Below are 27484 nucleotides of genomic sequence, written 5' to 3' on the forward strand. Positions count from 1 at the left end.
ATGACAGGCTCCTGCTGTGGATCCTTCTCCTCCCAGAGCTGTGGAGGCTGCTGCCAGCCCTGCTGCTGCAGGGACCCCTGCTGCTGCCGCCCAGTGTCCTGCCAGACCACAGTGTGTCGCCCTGTGACCTGTGTGCCCCACTTCACTAGGCCCATCTGTGAGCCCTGCCGCCGCCCCATCTGCTGTGACCCCTGCAGCCTGCAGCAGGGCTGCTGTCGCCCCATCACCTGCTGCCCCACCTCTTGCACAGCTGTGGTCTGCAGGCCCTGCTGCTGGGCCTCCACCTGCTGCCAGCCCATCTCAGTGCAGGCTCCCTGCTGCAGGCCCCCCTGCTGCCAGCCTGCTCCCTGTAGGACCACCTGCAGGACCTCCCCCTGCAACACCTGCTGCTGAGCAGTGAGCAGAGCACCTGGGGGAAAGAGCCATCCTTCAGAAAATAGCCACGTTCCAGTTTCTCCATGTAAACTCCCGCCCTGAGCTACTGATACCCTAAATCAACCAGCTTGTGAAGGGAGGCCCGGAAGACTTGTGCAAGTCTTTATAGCTTTCTGTGTCCTTCTTTCTATCTTGGGTCTAAAGTCTTGGAACAAGTTTATTTTTAAATAAATTTTTCTTCTTGGGCCTCCCAAACCATTGCTTTGATGACTCTCACTTGTGCCTTTTAAAACATTTTAAATTTATTCTTTGAGAATTCACTGTACATGCATAACTCATGTTGATCACATCTGTCTCCCACACTCCCCCCCCTCAACTCCTTCCAGGCCTTCCTCCCCTCCCCAACAATCATGACCCTCTGAAAGGCATACCTCTCTTTTGTTAGCCCACTGAGTCCAATTAGTGCTGCGTTGTTTGTGTGGGTGTAGGGCCAACCACTGGAACACGGACAACCTCCTGGAAGAGGAGAGTCTGTTTACTCGTGCTCTTCTCTTAATTAGGTCTCAAAAATGCTAATTGCTTACCACCTGCAGGTCTCAAACTGCACAGACGATGAGAAACATTCAATTGAGATTTTAAATTTTTTTTTCCCTCAAAAATCTCACAAGGCCCCGCCGCTAAATGAAAGATTCTCTGAAATCAATGAGGACGGGTGAGCCCCCTAATTGGTTCTCCAATATCAAGTGGTCAGCTCTAAAAAGTACACACATGAGAAAAACATGAAGCTGCATTTATGTATTTAGATGTGTCTATACACGTAATAATCATAAAGGAAAAAACTTAATATGTCCATTTATTTATTTATTTATTTATTTATTTACTTTTACTATTTGATTTCATATGTTTTGCCTGTGTATATGTCTCTTCACCATGTATGTGCCTGGTCCTTTCGGAGGTCATAAAAGGGTATGGAATCCTTTAGAACTGGAATTACAGATGGTAATGATCTTCTCTGTTAGTGTTGGGAGTTGAAACCCAGTCTTCTGGGAGAGAAGCCAGTGCTCTTAACCACTGAGCCATCACTCCAGCTCAAAATGTTTCTTTTATTTAAAGCCTCTGGGGAGATGAGTCATATCTACCTTGCCACAATCACATAAACGAATATGAGAAACAGAAGTATACATATCGTATAGGATCCACAAAGATCAAGTATTATTTAGAAAGAATAAGTAATTTTGAAAAACGTTAATATCGTATATGAGTTAAAATTTTGCTGCCCAGACTCGATGGAAAGTGGTGTTCTCATCCATGGAAGTGGTATGGCCAGAGGTACAGAGGGAAGTACCTCAGGGGCCATCTATACATTTGGCTAGAGCAGTAGATATGTAGAGCAACAGAGGAAGGACTATTTAGAGAATTAATATGCTTTGCCTATCAGCCATCTGAGTCGGTAAGTAAGCTCTAAGGAGCTGTTTAAAGCCTTGGGTTCATACCCGGCATGATAGGAGTTGGTGCTGGGATAGTCTATGATGTTTTTTATGAAGACAAAAGGGAGATGTCTCAGTCAGAAAAGTGCTTGCCCTGCAAGAATGAGGAGAGTAGTTCAACTCCCAGGACCCATGGAAAAAATCAGACATGGCAGTACAGGTTGTAATCCTCCAGTCTGGAGGGCAGACACAGTTTAATCAGCAAGCCCCAGGTTCCCATGAGAGACTCTATCTCAAAAAAAAAAAATTAGACAGCTCCTGAGGATGACACTCAAGGTTGAGTTGTGGCTCTCATATGCATTCACATACACAGAAACCTGAACACATATGTACACACATACACACACACACACACACACACACACACACGAATCCACAACGAAGATGACAAACACAGAAAACCAGAAGATCCATTAAATTCAAAGTGGGAAACAAGAAAGAACTAGAAAGTAGATGTGACTTATTTCAATTCTGGGCTAAAAATGCTTAAAAGGGTTATGACATATTCATATGTCTTTCTGTATGTTTCACATTATTATTCCATAGTTTATCCTACCCAATACCTCAACATTTATATTTTTGAACTGCTAAGATCTATTTAAAATAAAGGCAATGCACAAAAGGGTTTTACTGATACACACCGAACCTGGAAAGCAGCAAGCTAGAAAAGAAAAAGAACTAGCTAGGGACAGGAGAGGGGACTTTCTTTCTTTTTTTTTTTAAATTGGATATTTTATTTATTTACATTTCAAATGTTATACCCTTTTCTGGTTTCTTCTCCGGAGACCCCCATCCCATCCTCCTTTCCTCTGCTTTTATGAGGGTGCTCCCCCACCCACCCACTCCTGCCTCCCCGCCCTGGCATTCCCCTACACTGGGGCATCGAGTCTTCACAGGACTAAGGGCCTTTCCTTCCATTGATGCAGGACAAGGCCATCCTCTGCTACATATGCTGCTGGAGCCATGAGTTCCTCCATGTATACTCTTTGGTTGGTGGTTTAGTCCCTGGGAGCTCTGGGGAGTCTGATTGGTTGATATTGTTGGTCTTCCTAAGGGGTTGCAAACCCCTTCAGCTCCTTCAATCCTTTCTCTAACTCCTCCGTTGGGGAACCCCATGCTCAGTCAAATGGTTGGCTGCGAGCATCTGCATCTGTATTTTCAAAGCCAGCTCTTCCCTATGTGAGCACAGACACTCATTTAACTTCAGTGAATTCATCTGATCCCAGATCACAGTGTTCTCCCAACAACTGATGCTGAGGGAAAAGGAGAAGTCACTCCTATTAGCACGCCGATGTTCCAGTCTAGGATTTTTGAGAATGAATGGCTCCGTATTTAATTCATTTCTTTAACTAATTAACTCCATTGATACCTAGCTGCTTTGTGAGCCCAAGCAAAATGAGACAGATAGTTCTACTCTTTCTTCATAACTGTTTAGTGTTCTGTGCATAGTAAACTGAAACAAGCTTGAGATACTTCTATTGAAAGCATATTGGTTTCTGCACCTAAAATAAGAAGTGGTCAAAAAGGTAACTTATTAGTTTTTCTTTGCATTATTCAGTGGTTGCATGTAACCATTTTCAACTTCATGCCTGTAGTCATGGCTACCAGACAGTATACATCTTTACTGAAACTGGCATACATGCTATTCCAGGGTAATCTTAGCACTGCTTGCAACAGTATCCCCATCTCCTAAAAGCCAACTTTGTGTTTCTATCCACATACATGGAGTCAGTGAACCCACCACAGGCAACAAAAACAACTTTTGATCACTACATGTTTTTCTTCAGTAACCCTAAACAATTTAGCAAAAATAAATATCACACTGCCTTCTGTTGGCTACCAGGAATTGTTTTAACTTATTGTTTGCTAAGATTAAACTTAAGTTTTTGCATTTGTAACTACTGACACATATTGATGAACCATTTTCTTTTATTTTTTAAGTTCCAAAACTTCCTGTATTTATTTGAGTCTGTGCAGAATTTGGTGTATGACCAGGCAGTTATTCAACTTAGTATGATTATTGTGGATTATTTTTTGTTTACAATTCTTTATATAATTTTATATACAATTATTTAATGAGGTAATAAAATAGTTAAATTATTTATAACAATTCAACTCATTGTATGATGACAAAATTTAAGAGAATATATATATATATTCAATAACTTTTCAATATCTCTTACGAGCATGAAGCAGAAAAAATAGTATTTTGTCTCCTTGGCTTCTCTTTATAGATTGGCTTGTTGTTCTCTTTGATGCAGTACCCTGTCTGCCAGGGCACACGGCACAATAACATAAAATGGCATAAATGAAATCAAAGCCTGACTTTGAGGGACACTGTCCAGATGATCTGCATAGCATTAATTTTTAACTCTCATAAAGAAGTATAAATTTCACTTGAAGGTTTTGTGAGTATTTTCCCCACTTAACAATTCCAAATTTTAGCCTCCTTTTAAATTGAATTAGAGTGCATCAGGATTTGTTCCATATACTCTCCTGACTGACAAATATTTCCTCAATATTAGTGGCTTGAGTGTAAAAGAATATGTGTGTGTGAGTGTGTGTGTGAGAGAGAGAGAGAGTGTGTGTGTGTGTATGTGTGTGTGTAGAAATCTATGAGTACCTCTTAATATGTAATGTATCACTTTCTGTACAACGATGTAGAAACTGTGATCTTACCAATAAAATAAAACTAGAAACATAAAGACAGTCTTCTTGAAGGACAACCAAGAATCAACAACTCTTTCTTGAACACTTGAGACTTGGTGAGTATGCCCCCATAATTATAATTCCAATGAGAGTCACCTTGTCAGGTGCTGTGACCACAAACACAAAACTGAGGCTAAGACTCAAATGGAAATCATGACTCTGTTTGGACTTACAGCATTTAACATGTCTACCTCAGATGAACACCTATGATGAGCATTAGCTGAGCAACAAAGACACACCCACTTACAGATATGTTTAAAGTAACTCAGAGGCCCAGAAAGTCTGGTTTTAAGAGTAACAAGATAAAAATGTTACGTGTCTCAGAACCACTGGCCAAGGCTTATAAAAGGCTCTGGGTGGAATAGGCAGCCAGAATTCAGAAACTCTTCTCAAGCACACAGCTCTCAACTCAAAGCCTGACACCATGGCCTGCTGTGCTACTAGCTTCTGTGGCTTTCCCACTTGCTCCACAGGTGGCACCTGTGGCTCCAGTTGTTGCCAGCCCAGCTGCAGCCAGTCCAGCTGTTGCCAGCCCAGCTGTTGTGAGATCAGCTGCTGCCAGCCAAGCTGCTGCCAGCCCAGCTGCTGTGGTACTGGCAGTGGCCAGGAGGGTGGCAGTGGAGGCGTGAGCTGCCGTGTTAGGTGGTGCCGCCCTGACTGCCGCGTGGAGGGCACCTGCCTGCCCCCCTGCTGTGTGGTGAGCTGCACACCCCCAACCTGCTGCCAGCTGCACCATGCCCAGGCCTCCTGCTGCCGTCCATCCTACTGTGGACAGTCCTGCTGCCGCCCAGCCTGCTGCTGCTACTGCTGCCCACCCTGCTGCTCTGAGCCCAGCTGTTGAAAGCCTCTGGCAAGAATCTTAGAAAGATGACACTTCAAAAAGAACTAACTAGAACCCTAAAAAGAAAAAACTTCTAAATTTCAGTATTGATAACTCAGCTATTGCCACGGCTACATAATTTTCCAGGAGGTAAATTCATTTGGGGTGGAAGAGCCAGCATCTGTGTTAGCTTGAACAAAAGGTCCACAGTGTGAAGAGGGTTGTATAATTCATTATTATAAATATTATCAGAGCTACTTCAGTAGCCAATTGGGATTTGTATTTAATAAAAAATATTTTGTCTCTTCAATGGTAAAAAGTTATTGTCAATGCTTTCTGTTCTTCCAAATATTTTAATAATACTGAGTATTAGAATCTTTCAAAATCTCAATAAGACACTACAATTTTTTTCCTTTAACTATGGTTGTTCTTTTAATAATTCTCTTTCTTTGATTCTCCCTAAATGGCCCATTATTTCTGCAACTGAAATACTTCACCACGAAACATAACAATAACTAAGACACTCACCTGAATAAAGTGGCCCCTGTGTTCCAAAGTCAGTTTTACAAAGAGGAAGTTTGTGTCATTTTGGTGTCTGAGGCACTGCCAAACCCCTCTTGTCACTCAAATGTGAGTCTACAGATAATTTTTTTAAGCATCAAAGGGATACTGAGGTGTAATGCAGAACAAAAGACCATAAACCCTGGCTGACAAAATAATAGCCAAAGATATTTCTAGCCACAGCTACAATGATCCATGACTCCCTGAGTAAGTCATTTCACTTGCCTGAGCAACAATTTCTCATCTGGAAACTGAGTTACATCCCTTCCATGGAGAGATATGTAGATCCTCTAATAAACGGTAGCATGCCGCCATTATCCTCAGACATGCAGAGAGGAAAAGCACTCAATGATCTAATAATATTATAAGCTTCATTGTGGTCCTGGTTAGTTTGTATTGCCAGCTTCATGCAATCTAGAGTCAGAATTCATGCGACCTAGAATCCCTAGGCAGGTCGTTCTGAGCTGTGTAAGAAAGCAAGCTGAACCAGGTGGAAATCCCACCAATAATGTATGAAAGATCCCTTTTCTCTTTACCCTCACCAGCACTTGTCAGTCATTTTCTTGATCTTAGCCACTCTGAGTGGGGTGAGATGAAAGACCAAAGTAGTTTCAATTTTCTGCAGATGTTGCATACTTTGATAGGTATTTCTTAGCTAGCTTAAATTCTATTTTTGAGAACTCTGTTTAGATCTATAGCCCATTTTTAACTGCATCCTTTGATTTCTTGGTTGTTTGTCTTTCGAGTTCTTTGTGTATTATGGATATTGATTCTAGATAAGTTCTCAAGCTCTCACCCCAGATGAAGAGTTGTAATAGGCAATCAATGGCTCCTGACAGAGACAATTATTTTTCTCTAGGGACAGCTCCCTGATATGTTACCCAATCCCAAATGGTCAGCATGTACACATGTGCATATCAGCAACACTAAAGAGACTCAACTCAGCAAGAGATATATTATTCTTAAGAGAAATAATTATGAATTTGAGAGGGGGTGCTAGGCACAAGCACATTTGCTGTGTTCCTTCACAATTTCTGCACCTTACTTCCCTCAGTGCTGCTGGACAGTGACTTAGAAGTTGAAACTGAAATAAAACACTTTCCTTCCATATGTTGCCCTTGGTCAGAATGTTTTCTCGTAGTAACAACAAATCAAACCAGGACAACTGTCATCTTGAAGATTTTATAAGAAGTTGCTTTAGAACATTAACAAGATCATGTTGTCCTGCAAGATCATCTCTTATTACCCCATTATGTCCAAACTGAGTAAGCCAGGAGGTTTGCTGTTCTTATCTCACTTGTTAACATCTTGTATCTAGCATCCGTAGATACGTACTTTGAAAAATGATGAAAGGAAGCATCAGTCTACCAATCTGCAGTTTTGTACCTTATACGATCCTCTTGAGGAGCGATCCCGTGAGGCAGAATACAGAACACAATGTTGGTCACATCCCGTCACCATTCTTTCCCTAATCTCCAAAGAGTCTTCTGGAGCAAAGCAAGCATGAAACAGAAGATACATAATGGAGCTTCTTATTCCATGGGATAAAAATCTTTAGTCATAGAATCAACATGGTGAGCTATAGGTCATGATTAGCAGGATAGAGCAAGTGATTCCTTAAAGGTTATAGGGTATTCTTCTGAAGTAATAAAAAACACTTTTGACATCAGACATTAAATGCACCATGAGGCAAAAAGATAGCACAGCAGGTGAGAGTGTTTGCTGTAGAAGGAAGAGGACCTGAGTTCAAGTCTCCAGCACCCACATGAAAAGCCAGGCATAGCCAGGCCTGCTGGTAAGCCCAGCACTGAGGGAGTAGACAGGATATCCCAGGAGCATTCTAGCCATCCAGCCTAGTTAACATGGAGAGCTTCATATTCACTGAGAGATGTTGTCTCAGACAATAAGATGGAGGAGCCAGAAAGAGGGTTCATTGTCATGAAAATCTGGCCATCTGAGTTATATCCCAAGAACCCATATGATAGAAGATGGAAGGAAAGAACAGACTCCACAACATTGTTCTCTTGCCACTACATGCACCTCATAACATGTGCACACACCCCAACACACTAATAATAATAATAAATAACGTGTAGAAGAGAAGCAGGAGGAGAACAAGGAAGAGAAGAAGAAGAGGAAGAGGAGAAGGAGGAAAATGAGGAGGAAGAAGATAGAGAATAAAGGAAGAGTCCTCATATCACCATCTGGCCTCCCTGGAGGCACGTTTACCCGCATGCTCACATGTACACAGACCGCACAGCACACACATACACAAAGCACTAACTGTCACTTTATAGTACACATTTAAATGGTTCTTTCACATTATATGAGTTTTCCCTCAGTTTATTAAAAAGAGAGGAGTGAGGCCTCCCTAGTACAACTTTATAACAATCATAAAAACAATACCTTGACATCAACATATACCCAAGGAACACAGCTTATCAGAACTACAGTGCATTGGCATGAAGAATGGCATATTCCTTCTTCTGTGTGAACACAGACTCACATTCAGATACAACCTGTACATCTGTGCTTGATGGGCTTATAACGCAGTCAACATCCCAGATCCTAACATATAAGTCTCTTGACTCCCAACTGGACTAAAAGGTTGAGGGTTGAGACATCTTTCACTTAGAAGGACATCAACTCAGAGGCATCAAAAGGAGATAGATTGGTGTTTAGAAAACTCAAGGAAGGCCTTAACACTTGATTAAGGCTAGAAAGCTGGGATATGAGGAAGTCCTTGAGTCCATTTGTTCCCCAGATGAGGTCATTGGAATGGATTAAAAAGCACAGAAGCGTAGATGCCCTAGGCAAGGATGCTGTGCTCCTGTGTCTGGTGCACCAACCACCACACTTCATCCTTCAGAGATCTAAAACAGTATTAGACCAGACTGATTTAGAATCCTGTTGAAATGAACATGAAGAAAGCCAGAAAGACTCCCAGAATCAGGACTATGCTATCTTAAACAGAAACCACTCAAAACATGAGGATCACTCTTAGAGAGTCAAATTAAAAACAAAAACAAAGACAAACAAACAAACAAAAACAGTCAAAAAAAAAAAAAAACCCCTTGTTCTTGTCGTAATGATGTTGTCTGTGCCCTCCAAGATGATGTAATGAAAACTGAAGAGAATAAGGATAATGTTTATGACATCATTGTCCAGACACCTGCATTTCCCCTTAGACCATAGGCACAAGTTCCTGGTACCCAAAAAGGATACAAAATCTATGAAGAGAAACATTGTGAATGCTTTTGATCTGTTTTTGATTTCCATGGAAACCAATGTAGAAGAAACAGGCTCTAGTGATAGAAAAAAGAAACCTGGTTACATCCCATGTTCTTGATTTATTAAAGGATAATAAAGAAGTGTTCAGACTCAGCTTCACCTTGTGACAGAGAAGGAGAGCGCTCAATTGTTGAGTGACAGGTTTTCAACATTTTCACTAAATTGATTGTGTGTGCATCCATGGGTATGAGGTCAGGTAAGAGGAGTTGGTTCCTCCTCCCACCACATGGGTAGCAGGGGTCAAACTCAGGTCATCAGGCTTGGTGGCATGCTCTTTTATCTGCTGAGCCAGCTCACCTGGAGCATTGTGTTTTATTGTTAGTAATTACCTAAGTCCATAATCATGAAAGTTGACTTAAATCTTGTACTGTTAAAATGGTGCCAAGTAGAAAAGTCCAGAAACAATAATGCCATGCACAATGCCATTATCTCCAGGGCTTTTATCAACAATGTACTGCAACATCTGAAACACTTGAGATCAGTATCTTTAGTACCAAGCAACCTGGGGAATTTGAATTTCAGCATGAATTAAACAGTCCCTGAGATTGTTATCAGAACACCTGTACCTTGCAAGCAATCAGAATGGAAAAAGACCTGACCAAAGAAGGTTGGGGAGCATGGGGGGTAGTTCAGTGGGTAAAGGGCTCACCACACAGGTGGGAGGATTTGAGTTTGGCTCTGCAGATTACACATAAAATCTTAGGGTATCTGTAATACCAAAACGTCTATGAAGACATGGGAACTGGGCACCAAAGACTTTCCAGAAGCCTGAAGGCCACCTAGCTTGTCCCAGGAAGTACAGAACAAGAGAGCTTGTTTCAGACAAAGTAGAAAGTGAGGACCCACACATGGAGTTGTCTTCTGACCTCCCCAGGAGCTCCATGGCACATGCATACACTCACTCGTGTACATAAATGTGGACGGGCACACACACACACCACACACAAATGAAAAAGAAAGGTAAGTTTTATGTGCAATCAGATGATAGAAGCTCAGACTTCAGATTCACTGTGGCTTTGAGGAACTTTCTTTCTTTCTTCCTTTGTTTCTTTCTTTCTTCTCCAATACATCCTGCCTACAGTTTTCCCTTCTTCCACTCCTTCCAGTGTCCCCCACCTTCCCTCTCCCCCAGATCCACACCTCCTTCATTTCCCTTCAGTAATAGTGGGTCTCCTAGGAATATCAACCAAAGATGGTGTAACAAGTTACAAGAAGAATAGGTACAAACCTTCAAATCAGGGCTGGGCAAGGTAACCCAACAGCAGGAAAAGGGTTCCAAGGACAAGCAAAAGAGTGAAAGACACCCCACCTCCTACTGTTAGGAGTCCCACAAAAGCATCAAGCTAATTGGTAATGGCTCAATTTTTCCCCTGTATTATGACAGCAGCAGTAGAGCCCACCTTTAGGATTGCTGTGAAAATACAGAGATTGATACAAGACATAAACAGTTGTCTAGGCACATAATAAATGCTCAACAATCATTGGTTCCCAGGTGCAAAGAAGACATCTTTTCTGCCCACTTGAACCCACCTTTGCTTCCCAGTCAAAGGAAACAGGTAAAGTTATTGGACTCCCATGTGATATTCAAGATGCAATTACAAGGGTCAACACTGAGTAACTTTTGACTCTTTTTAAGTAGGAGCAGTGTTAGTCAATTAGTCGTTGGCAGTAGGTAAATTATAGCGAATATGGGTGATCCAGGCTCATGTTTCCAATGAACGCTAATGACTACTTCACTGCAGTCAAGAAGCCTAATTGGACACCAAATAAAATCAACTTTTTACGGGCTTTCAGAAGTCCAAACAAGTAACTCCGGAACAAACAATTATCATTTAGAAGAAAATTACACAAACATAAACAAGGAAGACACTTTGGAAATTAGAGAAACAGCAGCCAGCCAAGGATTATAAAAAGACTGAAGTGGCACTCACCACCCAAATTCAAAAAACTTCTCTAAGCAAAGGAACCTTCAGCACACAGCAACTTCTGACACCATGGCCTGCTGCGCTACTAGTTTCTGTGGCTTTCCCACTTGCTCCACTGGTGGCACCTGCGGCTCCAGCTGTTGCCAGCCCAGCTGCTGCCAATCCAGCTGCTCCCAGTCTAGCTGCTGCCAGCCCAGCTGCTGCCAGTCCAACTGTTGCCAGCCCAGCTGCTGCCAATCCAGTTGCTGCCAACCTAGCTGCTGCCAGACCAGCTGCTGCCAGCCCAGCTGCTGCCAGCCCAGCTGCTGTGGTACTGGCAGTGGCCAGGAGGGTGGCAGTGGAGGCGTGAGCTGCCGTGTCAGGTGGTGCCGCCCTGACTGCCGCGTGGAGGGCACCTGCCTGCCCCCCTGCTGTGTGGTGAGCTGCACACCCCCAACCTGCTGCCAGCTGCACCATGCCCAGGCCTCCTGCTGCCGTCCATCCTATTGTGGACAGTCCTGCTGCCGCCCAGCCTGCTGCTGCTACTGCTGCCCACCCTGCTGCTCTGAGTCTAGCTGCTGTGAGCCTACCTGTTAAGATTCGCAAAGGATCAGCTTTCAACTCCTGGGTCGCGTGTTCTTGTTCTTTGATATGGCTTGATTTGGGGGCACAAATTCTTGGCCTCACAAAACATCTTTTTCATCTAACACTGGAAAGGCTTCGATATCCACTATGAAAATAATAAAATATAAATTTGATCCCCAAATGAGAAAATCAGTTTACCTTGGGATTGTCCATATTTGCCAAGGCTCGGTGCTGTCAAGGCCATGAAAGAATCTTCTATGTTAAGATATTTTTCATTCATCTTCCATTGTTCTGTAAATTACTCTTATAAAAGAAGGCTGATGTATCAAAAATAATAAATTATATCTGTTGGCATGGCAAAGCTTGCTTCTTTTTATTTAATGTGCAAAAAAATAGATACTTCATGGACATCTATATAAAAGATTTCTGAGTTTGATTCTATACACTTATCTATTTTGTGTGGGGAGTCGGGTATGTAAGGAGAGCTCAGATGCAGTCTCTCCTTCCACCTTATGGTTCTGAGGATCAAACTTCTTGGGTCATCAGGCTTAGAGGGAAGTGCCTTTACCCACTGAGCTACCTGGTCAGCCCTGTTTTTTATATTCTTCTTCTTACACCTGTTAGGAAATGGGATGCATTCCAACGATGGTTAGACCCCATTAAAAGCTGCAGCACTGCCATGGTCTTATTTATTTTGTTGCTGTTATTAAGCACTGTGTTCAAAAACATGGGGAACGAAAGGTTGTTTGGCTTATACTTCCAGGTCACAGTTCATCACTGAGGAAAGTCGAAGCAGAAACTCAGAGTCGGGAACTTAGTACCTTGTTCTCTAGCTCCCTTTCAGGATCATTTTTAGCTAGCTCTCTTACAAGTCCAGGACCACTGTGTAGGGATGGTGCTGCCCACAGTGGACTTAGCCCCCCTCAATCAATTAATAATCAACACAGCCTCTTGTAGGCTAAACTGATAGAGATACTCGCTTGGGTGAGAGTCCCTTTCGGGCTATCATAGGCTTTCTCCTGTTGACAGCTATCACTGACTAAAACACCCGGTAGTTCTTCATCTCATCTAATGCTTTTATAACTAGATGCATAGCATCGCTGTGTAAGCAACATAAATGTGGCTTCCTTTTCCATCCACTAGATAAAGATGCTATTTCAAGTGATCTAAAACAGTGGTAGCCCATGCTAATAAACCACTCATTTCCATTTACTTAGAGCCATGAAGGACAGAACGAGATGGGCATCAGGATGGCCAGCCAACTAAGAAGAAAATTCACAAGCAGGTGGCGATTTTAAAACTATTTATTTTCAGTTTCTAAACAGAAAGTACGAATTACCAAGTTTTCGCTCAATATTTAAAATTAAGATATATTCTTTGGTTTCAGATGCTTGCTTGATAGAAAAACATATTTATTATATGCAAGTGTGTTTCATGTAATATACATATGAATATATTTTTATGTAGTTACACATAAGTACCAGGAAATGCTTCAGAAATCTAGGCAGCTTTTCAAACTAATATGAAAAGGACTTTGGGCTTGGAACTGGAGGGTATAGAAGATGATAGACAGACAGATAGACAGATACATACACACACACACATACATACATACATACACGCATACATATATACATACATACATATATACATACATACATACATACATACATCAATACATAGACAGACAGATATAATACAACTGGGCCATCAATATGATGAAGTGAAGGTGCTTGCAACCAAGACTGACAACCTCAGTTCTATTCTTGAGACTTATACTAATAGAAGGAGAAGAACTGAGTTCCTCAAGGTATCGTCTCACTGCCACATGAGACCTGAGGCACATGGACCAATAGACATACACAGACACACAAAATAAGTAAGTGTGAAGAATTAAATGATGATTGCTTTAGGTTAGATTATAATTTATACATTCAAAGACTAACAAAAGCCAGAAAATTAGATGGTGTAAATAAAGGGGGAAAAAAATCAAAACCATAAGCAAACTGCTCACTTCCTGATGGATTGTGTAGACACCTGCTCCAATCCAAAGGTACCTTCTAAGGACAGGACAGACATGAAGGCACATTCCATCTTTCTACCCCCTTAAATCTAAGTGAAATCATGTTTGCCACTTAAACATCCCATGCTTATAAAAGAAAATAAAATACAATCATACACATAAGGTAGAGTATAAATTCAACCTTGCATCATTACCACATACTGTTTCATACTTGGGGTTTTGTTCGTTTAAAAATCGGTTCTCACATATCCCTGGATAGCCTCAAATTTACTATGTAACCAAGGTGAATATGTAACCTTGAATTTCTGTTTTTCCTACCTCCACTCCCAACTGCTATTAAGGGCATATGCCACTACAACTGGTTTATTACAGCCCGGGAATCAGAGCCAGGACTTCATCTATGCTAGGCAAGCGCTCTCTCAAACGAACTACGGCCACAGACGTACATAGACTGTTAGTCGTTCTTCAATTATTTTGTGCTGTTTTTATCCCTACTGGGGTTATGAATCTTAGAGGGGAACCAACTACTGACACTTTACTAAACAAGCATAATTCTTAACTGCATTCTAAATATTTATCCTTATACCTACAGATGGTTATAGCTCTCGTCCCTCATCAAAGAAGCTTCCCTTTGCAACAGATGAAGATCATTGCAGAAAACTATAGTCAGCATGCAGAGGACTAGTGATCATAGGCACAGTCCCAAGAGATACACACAACACAACTTCTGCATCCAAGTCCCAAGAACATCGCAGCAGAAGGTGCATCCAGATAGACTGTAAGAGCCAGAGGTCCAGGAAATTGTTGCGAGACTGTGTCTCCTAGAAATGACAGGGAATAGCAACCATGATACGGCTGCTTAAACAAGACCTGAACACGGACAGGACTAATAGACAAGCTAACATTGAAGGGGGAGCTCTCACAGGCCCCACCCCTAGACGAAGAAATACAGGCAACTAGGAAATGCTAAGAGAAGGAGAACTAGTCTTCCTCAAGGATGAGCCTCTTAATTCATTATCCAATCCCAAGTGGTCAGCTCTGAGATCATATACATCCAAGCAACTCTAAACAGACTTAGCAGATTATATCCATAAATTTATGTCCATATATGTGTGTGTGTGTGTGTGTGTGTGTGTATGTGCACAACAATAATAAAGAAAAAGAAGACACTAATTTGAGAGGAAATGAGGGGTGACATGTGACCCAGGAAGAACTAGGGAGTAGAAAGGGAAGGGGGACATTGTGCAATTACATTTAAATTTTTAAAATAAAAATTAAAGAAAAAAATCATAAGAATAAGTAGATAAACCATGCTATGGTCAGACTCTGAAATATTACACAGCTTTCAAAACGAGTTTTACATATCAGATCTACAAGAAACTGGGATCAGTCGGTAAATGGTTGCACTCAAGCACAAGAACATAACTTTGATCCCCAACACCCACGTAAGGAAAAAAGGTGAGTGTGGTCACGCACAGCAGCAAGCTCCAGGGTTAGGCACCCTGTCTCCAGAGGATAAAATGGAGAACAATTGGAGAAGACACCTAGTGTCAACCTCTGGCCTCCACACACGCAAATAAATTGAAAATATAGATACATAATATGCAGATGTAAACACTTCTATGGAGAAATTCCTACAAGCATGCAACCTATCAATACTCCGTCATAAAAAGTTTGAAAATCTGAGGATGGCTCTATCTACAAAGGACACTGAGTCGGTAATCAGAAACTCCCCATCAAGGAAAATCCAGGAAGCAGACATGTCCACAGGTAAATTCTATCAAACATATATTTAAAAAACAATAATTTTCTAAGAAATATCTCAGAACATGTTCATTCTTTTAGCAATCATGGGGAAAAAATAGAAAAAGAAAAAAATAATTCCAAGCTTAGCCTATAAAACCAGCATCAGCCTGATAGCAAAGACAGGAAAATCACAGAATAATATTCTCAACTAATATTCATACAACAGTACAGTAGTCATCCACCAACTATCATCAAACTTAGTTCAGCTGAACAATAAAAAGATTACAAAGCATTACTAAAGGAGAATTTACCTTACAATACAGGAATTGTCCAACATATTTAAAAAAAAAAAAAACAATCACTGTAATCTTTCTTTAACAGAAAAGGGAAACACGTCATTATTTTAAGAGCACTCAGTAGAGCCAAGGACATGGCTCAGTGGACAAAAGCTTCCAACCCAGACAACCTGAGTTCATTTCCTGGACTTACATGATAGAAGACTAGAACAGACTCCTGTAAGTCTTCCTTGAACCTCCACGCATGCACTAGGGCACACACAAATAAGTAAGTAAATAAATAAACAAACAAACAACATTTTGACTTAAAACACTCAAGAATCAAAACTACCTCGGTCTAATAAAAACCCTCAGTTAAAAGAGTACAACTAACCTCATTCTCAGCAGCAAAACCCAGCGTTTCCTGTTAGCTTGGGAGTGAGACAAGAATGCCAACTCTGCTGTGCTCTTTAGCAAACCACTACGAGTGCTAGCTGGAGAAACAGAGCAAAGTAAAGAAACAAATGTCACCAAATTTTTTAAAAAAGTAAAACTAACTCGATTTAAAGATAGCAGGATATTGCATGCACACACACATACACACACCTAAAGATTCACACACAAAAGAAGTGTTAAAAGTAATCAATGAACTTAGCAAAGTTACCAATACAAACTTAACACACACACAGGCACACACACACACTCTTTCTCTCACACACACACACACATACACATGCATATAGGTACACACATACTCTCACACACACACATGCATACAGGCACACACAGTCTCACACATGCTCACACTCACACACATCCAGTCTCTCACATACACATGCATACCCATGCATACACATGCTCTCTCTCTCACACACACACAGGCTTACACATACACTCTCACACACACAACACATACAAACTCAATGCTCTCACACACACACACATGCACTCTCTCATGCACATACACAAACATGTACACACATGCATGTACATACACTTGAATTTTTTTACACACTAGCAATAAGCAACACAAAAAGGAAAGCTACATGAACAATTACACTTACAATGGCCTCAGAAAGAATCAACTCTGAAGGGATCAACTTGACTGAGGGAAATATATGGACACCAGAAATAACGAAAGATTACTGGGACAAATTTTAAAAGATGCAATTAAGTGGAAAGATATCCAATGTCCACAGATTGTAAAACTTGCACTGTTAAAATAACAATGCTATCTATAGATCTACAGATTAAAGGCAATCCTATCGAAATCTCCATGGTGCTTTTGTAGTGTGCCCTGGCACCTACACTGAGTGGCACACAGTTGCCTGTACCCCAGGTCCGGGGAATCCATCTTCTCTGGCCTCCGCAAATGCTTGCACTCCATGTACGTATCCACATTCCATGTACGGACCCACACACAGACACATAATTCAAAATAGGAACAATCTTTTCTTTAAGGAACAAAACTAGTTTTGTAAGCTTTCTGATTTTAACATTTATGTAAAAGCTAAAGTAATCAAAACAGTATGATATTAACACAAAGACTGGCATACAGAAAAGGATGCCTAGAAATAAATCCTTATTCGTAGTCCAAAGATTTTCAATAGGGATAATAAGACCCAAAGGTTAAGATGATTGATATAAATACTAAAAATATTGACATGAATTACATGCAATGAGTATTTGCCACAATTAAAATTTTAATTTAAGCATGCATAGACCCAAAACTTTATTTAAATTGAAGACACACACACGTTATTACTTCAAGAGGCAGAAATTAATAAAGAATAAAACCAACTGCCGATATTGATTATCTCTGGAATACTAGTTTTGAAAAAGATATTTGCATATATGCATGTGTATGTCTGTGCACACTAGGAAAAGGAGATGTCATTTTTCTTTATATGATTCCATTATTGTTTGCCTTGTTAAATGGTATCCATATATGTGTGTGTATGTGTATATGTGTGTGTGTCACTATATATATGTATATATATATACATATATAAAGACAAAGACAGAAAGTAATGTAAAGGCAAAGTTATTAAGGGCTTCAGTTTTTAATGCATGTATGGGTGATTACCTTGTTAAATGCTTTCCATTGATACCATGCAATAAATATTATACATGATATGCTTGATATATATTATATAAACATACATATATACATATATATACATATATATGTATATGTGTACGTATGTGTACACATGAAGACAAAAAACAATGTAAAAGGCAAAGTCGTTAAAGGCTTCAGTTTGTAATGTGTGTATTGATGACCAAAAGGCAGACTTTGTTTGGATGCCGATCAGTTTAATGGCTTATGTTTTGATGACACCAATATTAGTCTGAGTAAACTGTTTATGAAATCATGATTGTTACTGAGTGGCTGCTTAGGAAATAAATTATCAGTTTGGATAAACTGTGCCTAAGGTTATCAAAGGTCAGCTGAGACAAAGCAAGCCAGGGTAATGTTTGTCATGTGACTTTTATAGAGGGCTGCTGCGTTTGGCACTACACCTTCTCTTAGACTAGATAGAAAAGAGGAAGCACTTAATTGATCACTGACTATAGCAGACAATAGAAGCACTGTTTATAATTTTCTCAATTACTCAGGAACTGACCAATCAAACACTGATTTTACAACTTGTGTCAAGGGAAGATGCTAAATGTCAGATGAATACGCAGCTATAGGGAATATATAAAAGGCCAGGTGAGGAAGACACAACCCAAACTCAGAAACTTCTCCTCGCAGAACAACCAACTTGACTCCTGACAACATGGCCTGCTGTGCTACTAGCTTCTGTGGCTTTCCCACTTGCTCCACTGGAGGTACCTGTGGCTCTAACTGCTATCAGCCCAGCTGCTCCCAATCCAGCTGCTGCCAGCCCACCTGCTCCCAGTCCAGCTGCTGCCAGCCCACCTGCTCCCAGTCCAGCTGCTGCCAGCCCAGCTGCACCCAGTCTAGCTGCTGCCAGCCCAGCTGCACCCAATCCAGCTGCTGCCAGCCCAGCTGCACCCAGTCCACCTGCTGTCAGCCCAGCTGCACCCAGTCCAGCTGTTGTCAGCCCAGCTGTTGCCAGACCAGCTGCTGCCAGACCAGCTGCTGCAAGCCCAGCTGTTGCCAGACCAGCTGCTGTGGCACTGGCAGTGGCCAGGAGGGTGGCAGTGGAGGCGTGAGCTGCCGTGTCAGGTGGTGCCGCCCTGACTGCCGTGTAGAGGGCACCTGCCTGCCCCCCTGCTGTGTGGTGAGCTGCACACCCCCAACCTGCTGCCAGCTGCACCATGCCCAGGCCTCCTGTTGTCGCCCATCCTATTGTGGACAGTCCTGCTGCCGCCCAGCCTGCTGCTGCCACTGTTGTGAGCCCAACTGCTCTAAGCCCAGCTGCTCTGAGCCCAGCTGTTAAGAGCCAAGTTCCTGAGTAGTTTAAAAATGCAATGGAAAGCACTGAAGAATCGTGTGGACTGCTAAGGACATGTTCTGTGTGGGGGATGCTAAGTATCTTCATGTTGCTAAGCTATTCATTGTAGTGGAACTCTTCATCGGGATCCCCACAGACATGCAGAAATCAATGCACTGAAACCACATCTCAATCAGCATGCTCCAGTGACCCTTCTTGGCTTAGGTGATGCATAAGGATGCAGCAGTACATCATTCCAGTGACAAGTGGACTTTCTTCCCTGGTTCTCGGTCCCCACGTGTCTTCCATCATGCTTTCTTCTTGAAGAGACCCTGGTGCTCTCAAATAAAGTGTTTTATGCACAAGTAAATAGATTTCTGTCCGTCTTCTAATTTTAAGCTGCCCATCTATAGATGGCAGTAATCTTCAGACATAGACACATAATCTAAAGCCAAACAGTAGTATGAAAATTAACTTACGTTTGAATTGTCTGTTAATAAAAATGTTCTGTGCATTAAATAATCTTCATGGCTACTTAAATGTGTGAATGTTTTATTAAAATGGACCCAGACCAATAGAGTCATCTTGCATGAACTTTTTATACCAACTCTAACCTGTCCCATTTAGTACAGTAGATGATTTATCTTTATCTATGCACAACACAAAGAAACTGGATTTATTTACTAACTAGACTGGAAAATATCTGCCAGTACTATTTCCAATAGAACTTGGGTTTAATTCCTACAATTTGGCCCAACTCCATTCCGTTGATCTCTAGCTGTGTAAGCTTCAACTCTCAATATTCACCTGCACTTACTGGGTGTATGAGGGATACGTCTGTACTAGATACAGGTAGAGCAAGCAGCTTTGAGGTGTAACTGCTGAGTTCAACCATCACTCCATACAGGTGCATTGGAAATCTCAAACAGCAATATCACAATTTATAATTTGCAAGACAATTGAAAAAGTTAACACAAACTTAGAAGGAGGTAAATTATATCATGTAATCTTAATTCTTATATAAGCAGTTGACTACAAAACACAAAATACATAAAGACCTAAGACATTTTTTTCAGGTTATTTACAAGTCCCCAGCACTTACCTCGCTCATTAAATTGGCAGCAATGATGGATCACAAACAGAATGGTACATTCCAGAAAAGAGAGAATTGGATGACTGTACATTTGTTCAAGATGTCATAACTCCTAGATATTTTTCTCAAGCTTTTTTCAACCACTAAATTCAGACAAAAATAGCTCAACATTCTCTACTGTCTTCACGGCAAATAAGTCTTTGTGGGTGGCGCTACAAACTTGAAAGCACTCTTATTCACTCTTGAGTGGTTCAGGCGTTCATGAATCATACCTTATACTCCACCCCCCTCAGTTAATCATGCTGAATCAGATTCAATAAACATTTAATAAGAATATATGAAATTCAGGCTGGATACTTTCTGGGGAAAAAAAACAAGTTGTTTGGTTCACAGTGAAAGAACTCTTTGGCCTGAAATACAAATAAAGTTTACACATTTCCAATCCATTGAAATGAAAAGAACTGTAAAGGTCATTTGACTATGGTGTTGGAGTCAATGTGGTAGATGTTTCTATTATGTGTAACCAACTGTGTGCTCAATTTGCCAAATACACCAGTGCTTTAAATTCGATAGAATTTAGTCTAGATATGCAAGAAAGAAAAATAATGCTTGAAAGTATCAAATTGCCTTCAGCTTTAGAGGTTTGGGTAGACTGCCAAGTGGAATGACAACTATCCAGAATAAGGGTGTTGCCTTAACCTACAGTGAGAAGACTCTTTGAACATGGAAACCACAAACACTACTCTAAAGAGCATGTGGCCAATAGAAGGAGTCACGGCGACCTTATAAAACAAAACCATCCCCACAATATGTCACAAGTATTTCAATGGAAGCCAATCAGAGGACCACTGAGGAACAAATTTAAACAAAAACCAGAAAACTATGTTAAGAATTTTATAAACAGCAACTCGCTTGACTATATAAAGGGCCCCTGCTCAGGTTTGCTCCCAAACTCAGGAACTCATCCAACCTACTCAACACCCAACCAACTCCTGTCACCATGGCCTGCTGTACTACTAGCTTCTGTGGCTTTCCCACCTGCTCCACTGGTGGCATCTGTGGCTCCAACTACTGCCAGCCCAGCTGTTGTGAGACCAGCTGCTTCCAGCCAAGCTGCTGTGAGACAGGATTTGGCATCGGGGGTGGCATTGGCTATGGCCAGGTGGGTGGCAGTGGAGCTGTGAGCAGCCGGGTTAGGTGGTGCCGCCCTGACTGCCGAGTGGAGGGCACCTGCCTGCCCCCCTGCTGTGTGGTGAGCTGTATACCCCCAACCTGCTGCCAGCTGCACCATGCCCAGGCCTCCTGCTGCCGTCCATCCTACTGTGGACAGTCCTGCTGCCGCCCAGCCTGCTGCTGCTACTGCTGCTAAGCTACCTATTACGAACCAGATTTTCAATTGCCCAGATCCTGGTATTCTTGAATTGTGCATCTCCTTGACCAACCCTGGACCAGTAACAAGTTCTTCAACCTTTACTTCATTGTCTTTTTATGAGGCCTCAGAGTGCAGGCACATCACTGCACCGTCTAAGTCTGTTCTATAATCAATACCTTGACCCTCTACAGTGGATCCAGAAATGCTGAGAATCCACAGGCTGACCACCAAATTGTTCTGGATATACTGCACCTGAAACTCTTCAGGATTGAAAATTGTCAAAAGCTTGGAAAATATTTTCTTCAGAACAGTCTGCAACCTTATTCATCCTGCTTGCTGATCAACTTTTATCTTCCTTTTACTTAAAGGCTTTCTAACATCAAAAACAGCAGACCACAGCTGAGAGACATTCTTCAGATGCCATCTGAGGAAATGGAAGTTCTTTACCTGACTTCCAGCCTCTAAGAAATAGACCAGATCATTCTACACTTTTCCATTGGATCCTTTCCTTATCTGGGGGATCGTAATTAGCTTACCTGTTGGCCATTCCATTATATCTATAGTATTGTGTCCTATGATGTTTCTTATAAACATATATAAAATAAAGCTTATATCCTGGGCAAAGAAACTATGGCTTGTTTCTATTTGTGTTTCATTTGTTTATGATATTAGAAAATGTACTTAGACGAATCCATTTGTTTCCTCTGATGGATTGAAGTCATTCAAGCTTCATGTATTATTCATTCTATTAAAATGTATTAAGTACCACTTTAAGGCAGGAAGTTGGAAGAATGATAGAGACAGACAGATGATGAAGAGTCAGTTCTTACCTGTGACAACATGGCTATTACAGAAAGAAAAATCATATGCTCAAATAGCTACTATGGAATGCTATAAATTGTAATGTCTCCCCAGCTCACTGAAGTAGCCCTTAGTGGGACAGACGAGTTTGTGGCCAATATGTCTAGGCATGCCTGTTTACAATAAGGTATTAACTATAAGGTTTCCCTACATGGTTTTGGTCATAAAGCACCAAAATCTTACCAGAATGATGTGAAATAATAACAATTAAGACTGTAAGAAAAATTTTTTGTCTAGAAATAGTAGAGGAAACAAGAGTATTATGTCATCAGGGACTCATGGATCTTGCTATCTGATCTCTTCCCCATTAAGCCAACAAATTCAGATAATCTTTGAGACTTTCCATGGAAAGCATTAAAGTGGCTGGGTTTCCTCAAGGTATCACCCAGGAGCTGACCGAACAAAAGGGACCAAAAGAAAGTAATGCCTTCAGAGCTCTCAGAAACAATCTAGATTTGGATGGTTTCTACACACATTGGAAATAATTCTTGGGTTTGTTGACTGAAGAGAAGACAGAGGGTGAGCAATGGGACCTGAAAACATAATGAATTGCGTCACCATGGCACTAATGCAGTCAGGGTGACGGTGGCATCAGCAAGAGAGGCTTCACAAAGAGGAGAATCAATGCAAAAAGAGCTTTGAAATCCTTCCCAGTGGAAAGAAAATAATGACAAATAACCTCTGCACCTATTAGAGTAGCTAAATACAAAGCAGCAATGCAACTAAATGCGGATGCGGATGCGGATGCAGATGCAGATGCTGATGCAGATGCGGATGCTGATGTAGAGCAACAGAAAAGCTCACTGTCGCGGATGGGGATGCAGAAGGCCACAGCCCCTTGGTAGTCTGGTACCTTATTATAAAACTCAACACATTGTCACCAATGGATCTATAAACTGTGTATCTATATGTTACCCAGAATAAGAGAAAACCTTACATCTACTCTGAATACCTGCACTGATGTTAATTCTGTAGATGAAGAGGATAGACAAACTCTGGGTCTTCTGGGACGCAATGAAATACTACCTGGCTTATTATAAAGTAAGTAAAATAAGCCAGTCTGGAAAGGTTACATGCTAAATAGTTCAACTATACATCATCCTTCTAAAGACGCAGAAGCAATTAATAGTTAAGTGTTCTACATACTGTGCTGTGGAGTCATCTAAGGTCTAACACTGGAAGATTAAAGAAAATAAGTTACAGAAGCAGAATCACGAGACTGTCTAATGAGACCTACAAAGCGGTAGGTTACGTTTCTGAGACACTGTTCCTTCTCAGATAAATGGTGCCTGAGGTGTTCCTCACCACCTCATCCAACTCTTCTTATTTGAAACATGTGCTTGATGCATGGAACAAAGTCTCATGAAATGTCAGAACCCTGGTCCTTACGTAGATGAGTCTGTACCAATGCCAGAAGCTACCTCCATGCAGTCAATGCTTGCTGGATTTCTAAACCTAGAAGCCTGGAATACTCCTGTTACATGGTGCAGGAAACTGCAATATAACCCTCAAAAAATGGCAGTTTCCTACATACAATATCCACTGGTTATAAACAGTCACATAATGGCAAAAGAGCATGCATTTAAAATCTCAAGGCAGAAGTGGGAATGTCCCTTTAAAGGAGAAATAATACCGTGGGAGGGCTGATGTTTCCCATCACAACCAAGGGATGGGAAATAGGTATTAAAGGATGGGGAATCACAAGACGAAAAAAAGAACAAAATAGTTTATCTGTGAGATAACACAGTAAGAAGAAATAGGGACAAGAGGCAGAGTGGATGACGAGTCCTGAGAAGGATACACAGGAAAGGGAAAGATAGAAACAACCTGACCTTGTTTAATACCATCTAATGTCCTGCATGCTAATACTTAGCATTGATACTTCATGCCAGGCTTATTTTGTGTGATCCTTGTATCATTCTACGAAATAAATATGTGGGCCCTGGCTCACACACGGATGAGTAGGTCTAAAAGAGGTGAAATGCTTTGCTTTCTGATGCACAGCAAAGAAGAGAGAAGCTGAAGTTTGAATCCACCTCTATCTGACTCCAAACTCCATGAAGAGGAAACTAAAGAATAGGTGGAAAGTGTGTCAAAGTTCGCAAGCCTGGGCCAGCAAGATGGCTCAGCTGCCGAAGGACCTTGCTGCCCACCAACGTGAGCTCAATCTCCAGAACCAATGAAAAGGTAGAAGTAGAGTACCTACTCCACGCCCTCTGACCTACACATCCGTGCCATGGCATGTGTGCCCCACACAGCACGCACGCACTAATAACGATGCAAATAATAAATTGAATAAAATTCCTAAGATTAAAAAAAAAAAAAGGTTGCTTTAGGAATCACGAGCTTTGGTAGAAGTTCCTAGATGCTGGTACATAGGATCTAGTCTTGTAGCTTGGCCACTTCCCTTCCACACTCTGTTTGGGGAGTCTGGTGGTGTTGCTATGCAAACCACATCACTACTTCCATGACAGACTTTGTTCAAGCCATCCAGCACCCATCTTTAGGGTTCTGAGTCCACTGGAGTCATCCTTTAAATTCAAGACATTAGAAGACATCAAGAAGATACACAATGAATGCATCCTCTCAGGACACTTCCTCTTAATTTGTATATTTTTATTACTCTCTGACTCTTCCTATAGCTGCTTCTTCTATAATAAACTATTCTTCTATCTTCTTTTTTTAACTACTAAGCTAATACTTCCTATATCTAGCTAATAATGGCTTATATTAAATTATCAAGGTCAAGGGTAAACTGGCACTTCTTCCCCTCATTATTAGGTCTTTGCTAACACAAAAGTTGGTATCAAGAGTGATTCCAGAAAAAAAAAGAGAAGAATCATATTTTGTGGCTACTTTTAATACAGCCCCTAAATTTGAACTTGGTGTTAAATTTCTTGTCAGTAGAAAATGAAATAGAATCATACCACAATTATTACTTCGATCTATTGGCTTGGGGTCCCATCTGGCTGCTGTTCTTGACTCTTTGACATCAGTGATGACTATAAAGGACCAGGAGGAGAATGTCCTCTGGCACTACTCCGTGATGCTCTCAGAAGGCTAACTTGAGATCACAACGCCCAAGCTAAGCCATTATCAGAGACCCATAAAAAATTTAAAACCAAAAAGCTGTCTAAATGCCTTTCCTTCCCTGTACCCATGGAGCTGACATGGTCCAAAGTTGAAGACTAAGGTTTATTGGGTTGCATAACTGAAGCCAGTCAAATGAGTCTGACCTAGAGCCTGGTCTTCTTCCACAGCTCACTGTTGTTTGGATTCATTTCCTTTTCGAGTTTTCTCAAGGCTCCTTCACTACCAAGCTACAAATGGCCAGCAAGTCCCCCTTTACACTCCGAACCTCTCTGGCAGCTTAGTGGCATCTCTCTGACTTGCTCTTTGCTCTCAGCTGGAGAAGAGGCTCTATTTTTCAAGGGCTCATCTGATGAGCTGTTCTTCATGAAAAGGATAGCTTGTCCTTCCAGGAATGTCGGTGGTGTCTCTGTTCAGCTTCACGACTTTGTTGTCTGGGAATACCTGTAACCCATGATTCTGTCTCAACAGATTGCTCATGAAGAGTAATCCATATGGCTGAACATGGATTGAAGGAGAGGGGACAGTGACGTATCAGAAGTCTAGGCCATTGCTCACCTAACTTAACTTGTGCCATTTAAACACTCAAGTCTACTTTCCATTTTAGTGCATCACTCCTGTGTGTACCCGACCTTGCAGCTGAGTGACCAGATATCACCGAATTCATTACAAGTTTCCATGTTTGTTGCCTTCAAGGACGTCTTGCTCACAAGCACACCAAAAGTTTATCAGCAGGTAGGTAGTTTCTGAAGAAGGCATGAATTTTTACAAAACCCCCACAGACCCACTCTCAACCCTTCTGCCATGGCACCAGAGGCTCCGTGCAGTGGTCGCGTTGCTCAGTGCATCCACAACACCATTGAAATCTGCTGCTTTGTAAAGTTTAAAATAAAGTAACAGCCTGTATTGCAAATGGAAGTTTACTATAATGCCTCTAGTTGTTCTTGATCTCCTAGGCCTCAATAGCATTTTGAGTTTTCATTAAACGGCGTAGATTATCACACTCAAATATAGTAGACATTGACTTCATAATGTCTCAAATCCCATAAAGAGTTGTGCATTTTTCCAGTTAAAGTTAGCTCCAAGTACATCAGTTTGTCTCCAGCGTTAGAGAAGTGATCTCAGCATGTTCTATACAACTGGACTCTAAAAATCACCACTGAGGTAATGATGTTCTTATATTTTTTGTAAGATTTGCCTCTTTGCTAAGACATCTAATACTTTCTACTTCCTGCTCTGAACTAACAGTAGTCAGCATAATGTCATCTGGCTAACAGACTGATAGAGTGTGTAGAAGGTCACAATGACTAAGTTTTCTCCAGTGCACATTATGATAGACCAGGAAGGCTGGCATAGTCCTGGGGCGAGAACAGAAAAGCTACTGTTTATCCCACTAAGTCAAAACCAACTATACCCTGATGTGAGGATGGATGTTTCTAAACAGTACTTTTAGTTGCACTCTGGGTTAATTCACCCCACTAGAGATACTACGACTTAGATATTAGAGCAAACTGGGGTCATGAGCTTGGGGTCATGACTTTAAGATAATAGCATACAATTATTTTATTACTCTCAAAAATTGGTCTTCTTTCTCAGAAGGAAAAAGAAGTGAGGTAAATGGGTAATGTGCCAGCATTCTGGCTAGTTTCAAGTCCTTGGTAATGGTATCCATCTTCAAGAATTCCCCTCTGAGGGGCTGGAGAGATGGCTCAGTGGTTAAGAGCGCTGACTGCACTTCCAGAGGTCCTGAGTTCAATTTCCAGCACCCACATGGTGGCTCACAGCCATCTGTAATGGGATCTGATGCCCTCTTCTGGTGTGTTTGAAGACAGCGACAGTGTACTCATATACATAAAATAAATAAATCTTAAAAAAAAAAAAAAAAAAG

The 27484-nt window shown here is 41.3% G+C and overlaps 4 protein-coding genes across 5 annotated transcripts; all 4 read left to right on the forward strand.

Moving 5' to 3' along the window:
* LOC117711323 (keratin-associated protein 2-1) lies at nucleotides 1-433 on the forward strand. The gene has a single exon (XM_034506909.2). It carries the CDS (start codon nucleotides 1-3, stop codon nucleotides 391-393), a length of 393 nt encoding a protein of 130 aa, XP_034362800.1. The 3' UTR covers nucleotides 394-433.
* A 4562-nt stretch (nucleotides 434-4995) lies between these two features.
* On the forward strand, nucleotides 4996-5412 carry LOC117711322 (keratin-associated protein 9-3). Its single transcript, XM_034506908.2, has one exon. The coding sequence runs from the start codon at nucleotides 4996-4998 to the stop codon at nucleotides 5410-5412; it is 417 nt and encodes a 138-aa protein (XP_034362799.1).
* Nucleotides 5413-18559: 13147 nt separating this feature from the next.
* On the forward strand, nucleotides 18560-19186 carry LOC117711355 (keratin, high-sulfur matrix protein, B2D-like). 2 transcript variants are annotated; one of them, XM_034506950.1, is made up of 2 exons: nucleotides 18560-18801; nucleotides 18898-19186. In XM_034506950.1, the coding sequence occupies exons 1-2, from the start codon at nucleotides 18560-18562 to the stop codon at nucleotides 19184-19186; spliced, it is 531 nt and encodes a 176-aa protein (XP_034362841.1). The 2 variants fall into 2 exon arrangements, with proteins under 2 accessions (XP_034362841.1, XP_034362840.1); XM_034506949.1 differs by having other exon boundaries at nucleotides 18560-19186.
* A 2087-nt stretch (nucleotides 19187-21273) lies between these two features.
* Nucleotides 21274-21642, forward strand: LOC117711356 (keratin, high-sulfur matrix protein, B2D-like). Its single transcript, XM_034506951.2, has one exon. The coding sequence runs from the start codon at nucleotides 21274-21276 to the stop codon at nucleotides 21640-21642; it is 369 nt and encodes a 122-aa protein (XP_034362842.1).
* Nucleotides 21643-27484: the final 5842 nt, after the last annotated feature.

The sequence above is a fragment of the Arvicanthis niloticus genome, chromosome 6, assembly GCF_011762505.2.
Source record: "Arvicanthis niloticus isolate mArvNil1 chromosome 6, mArvNil1.pat.X, whole genome shotgun sequence".
Classification (NCBI taxonomy): domain Eukaryota; kingdom Metazoa; phylum Chordata; class Mammalia; order Rodentia; family Muridae; genus Arvicanthis; species Arvicanthis niloticus.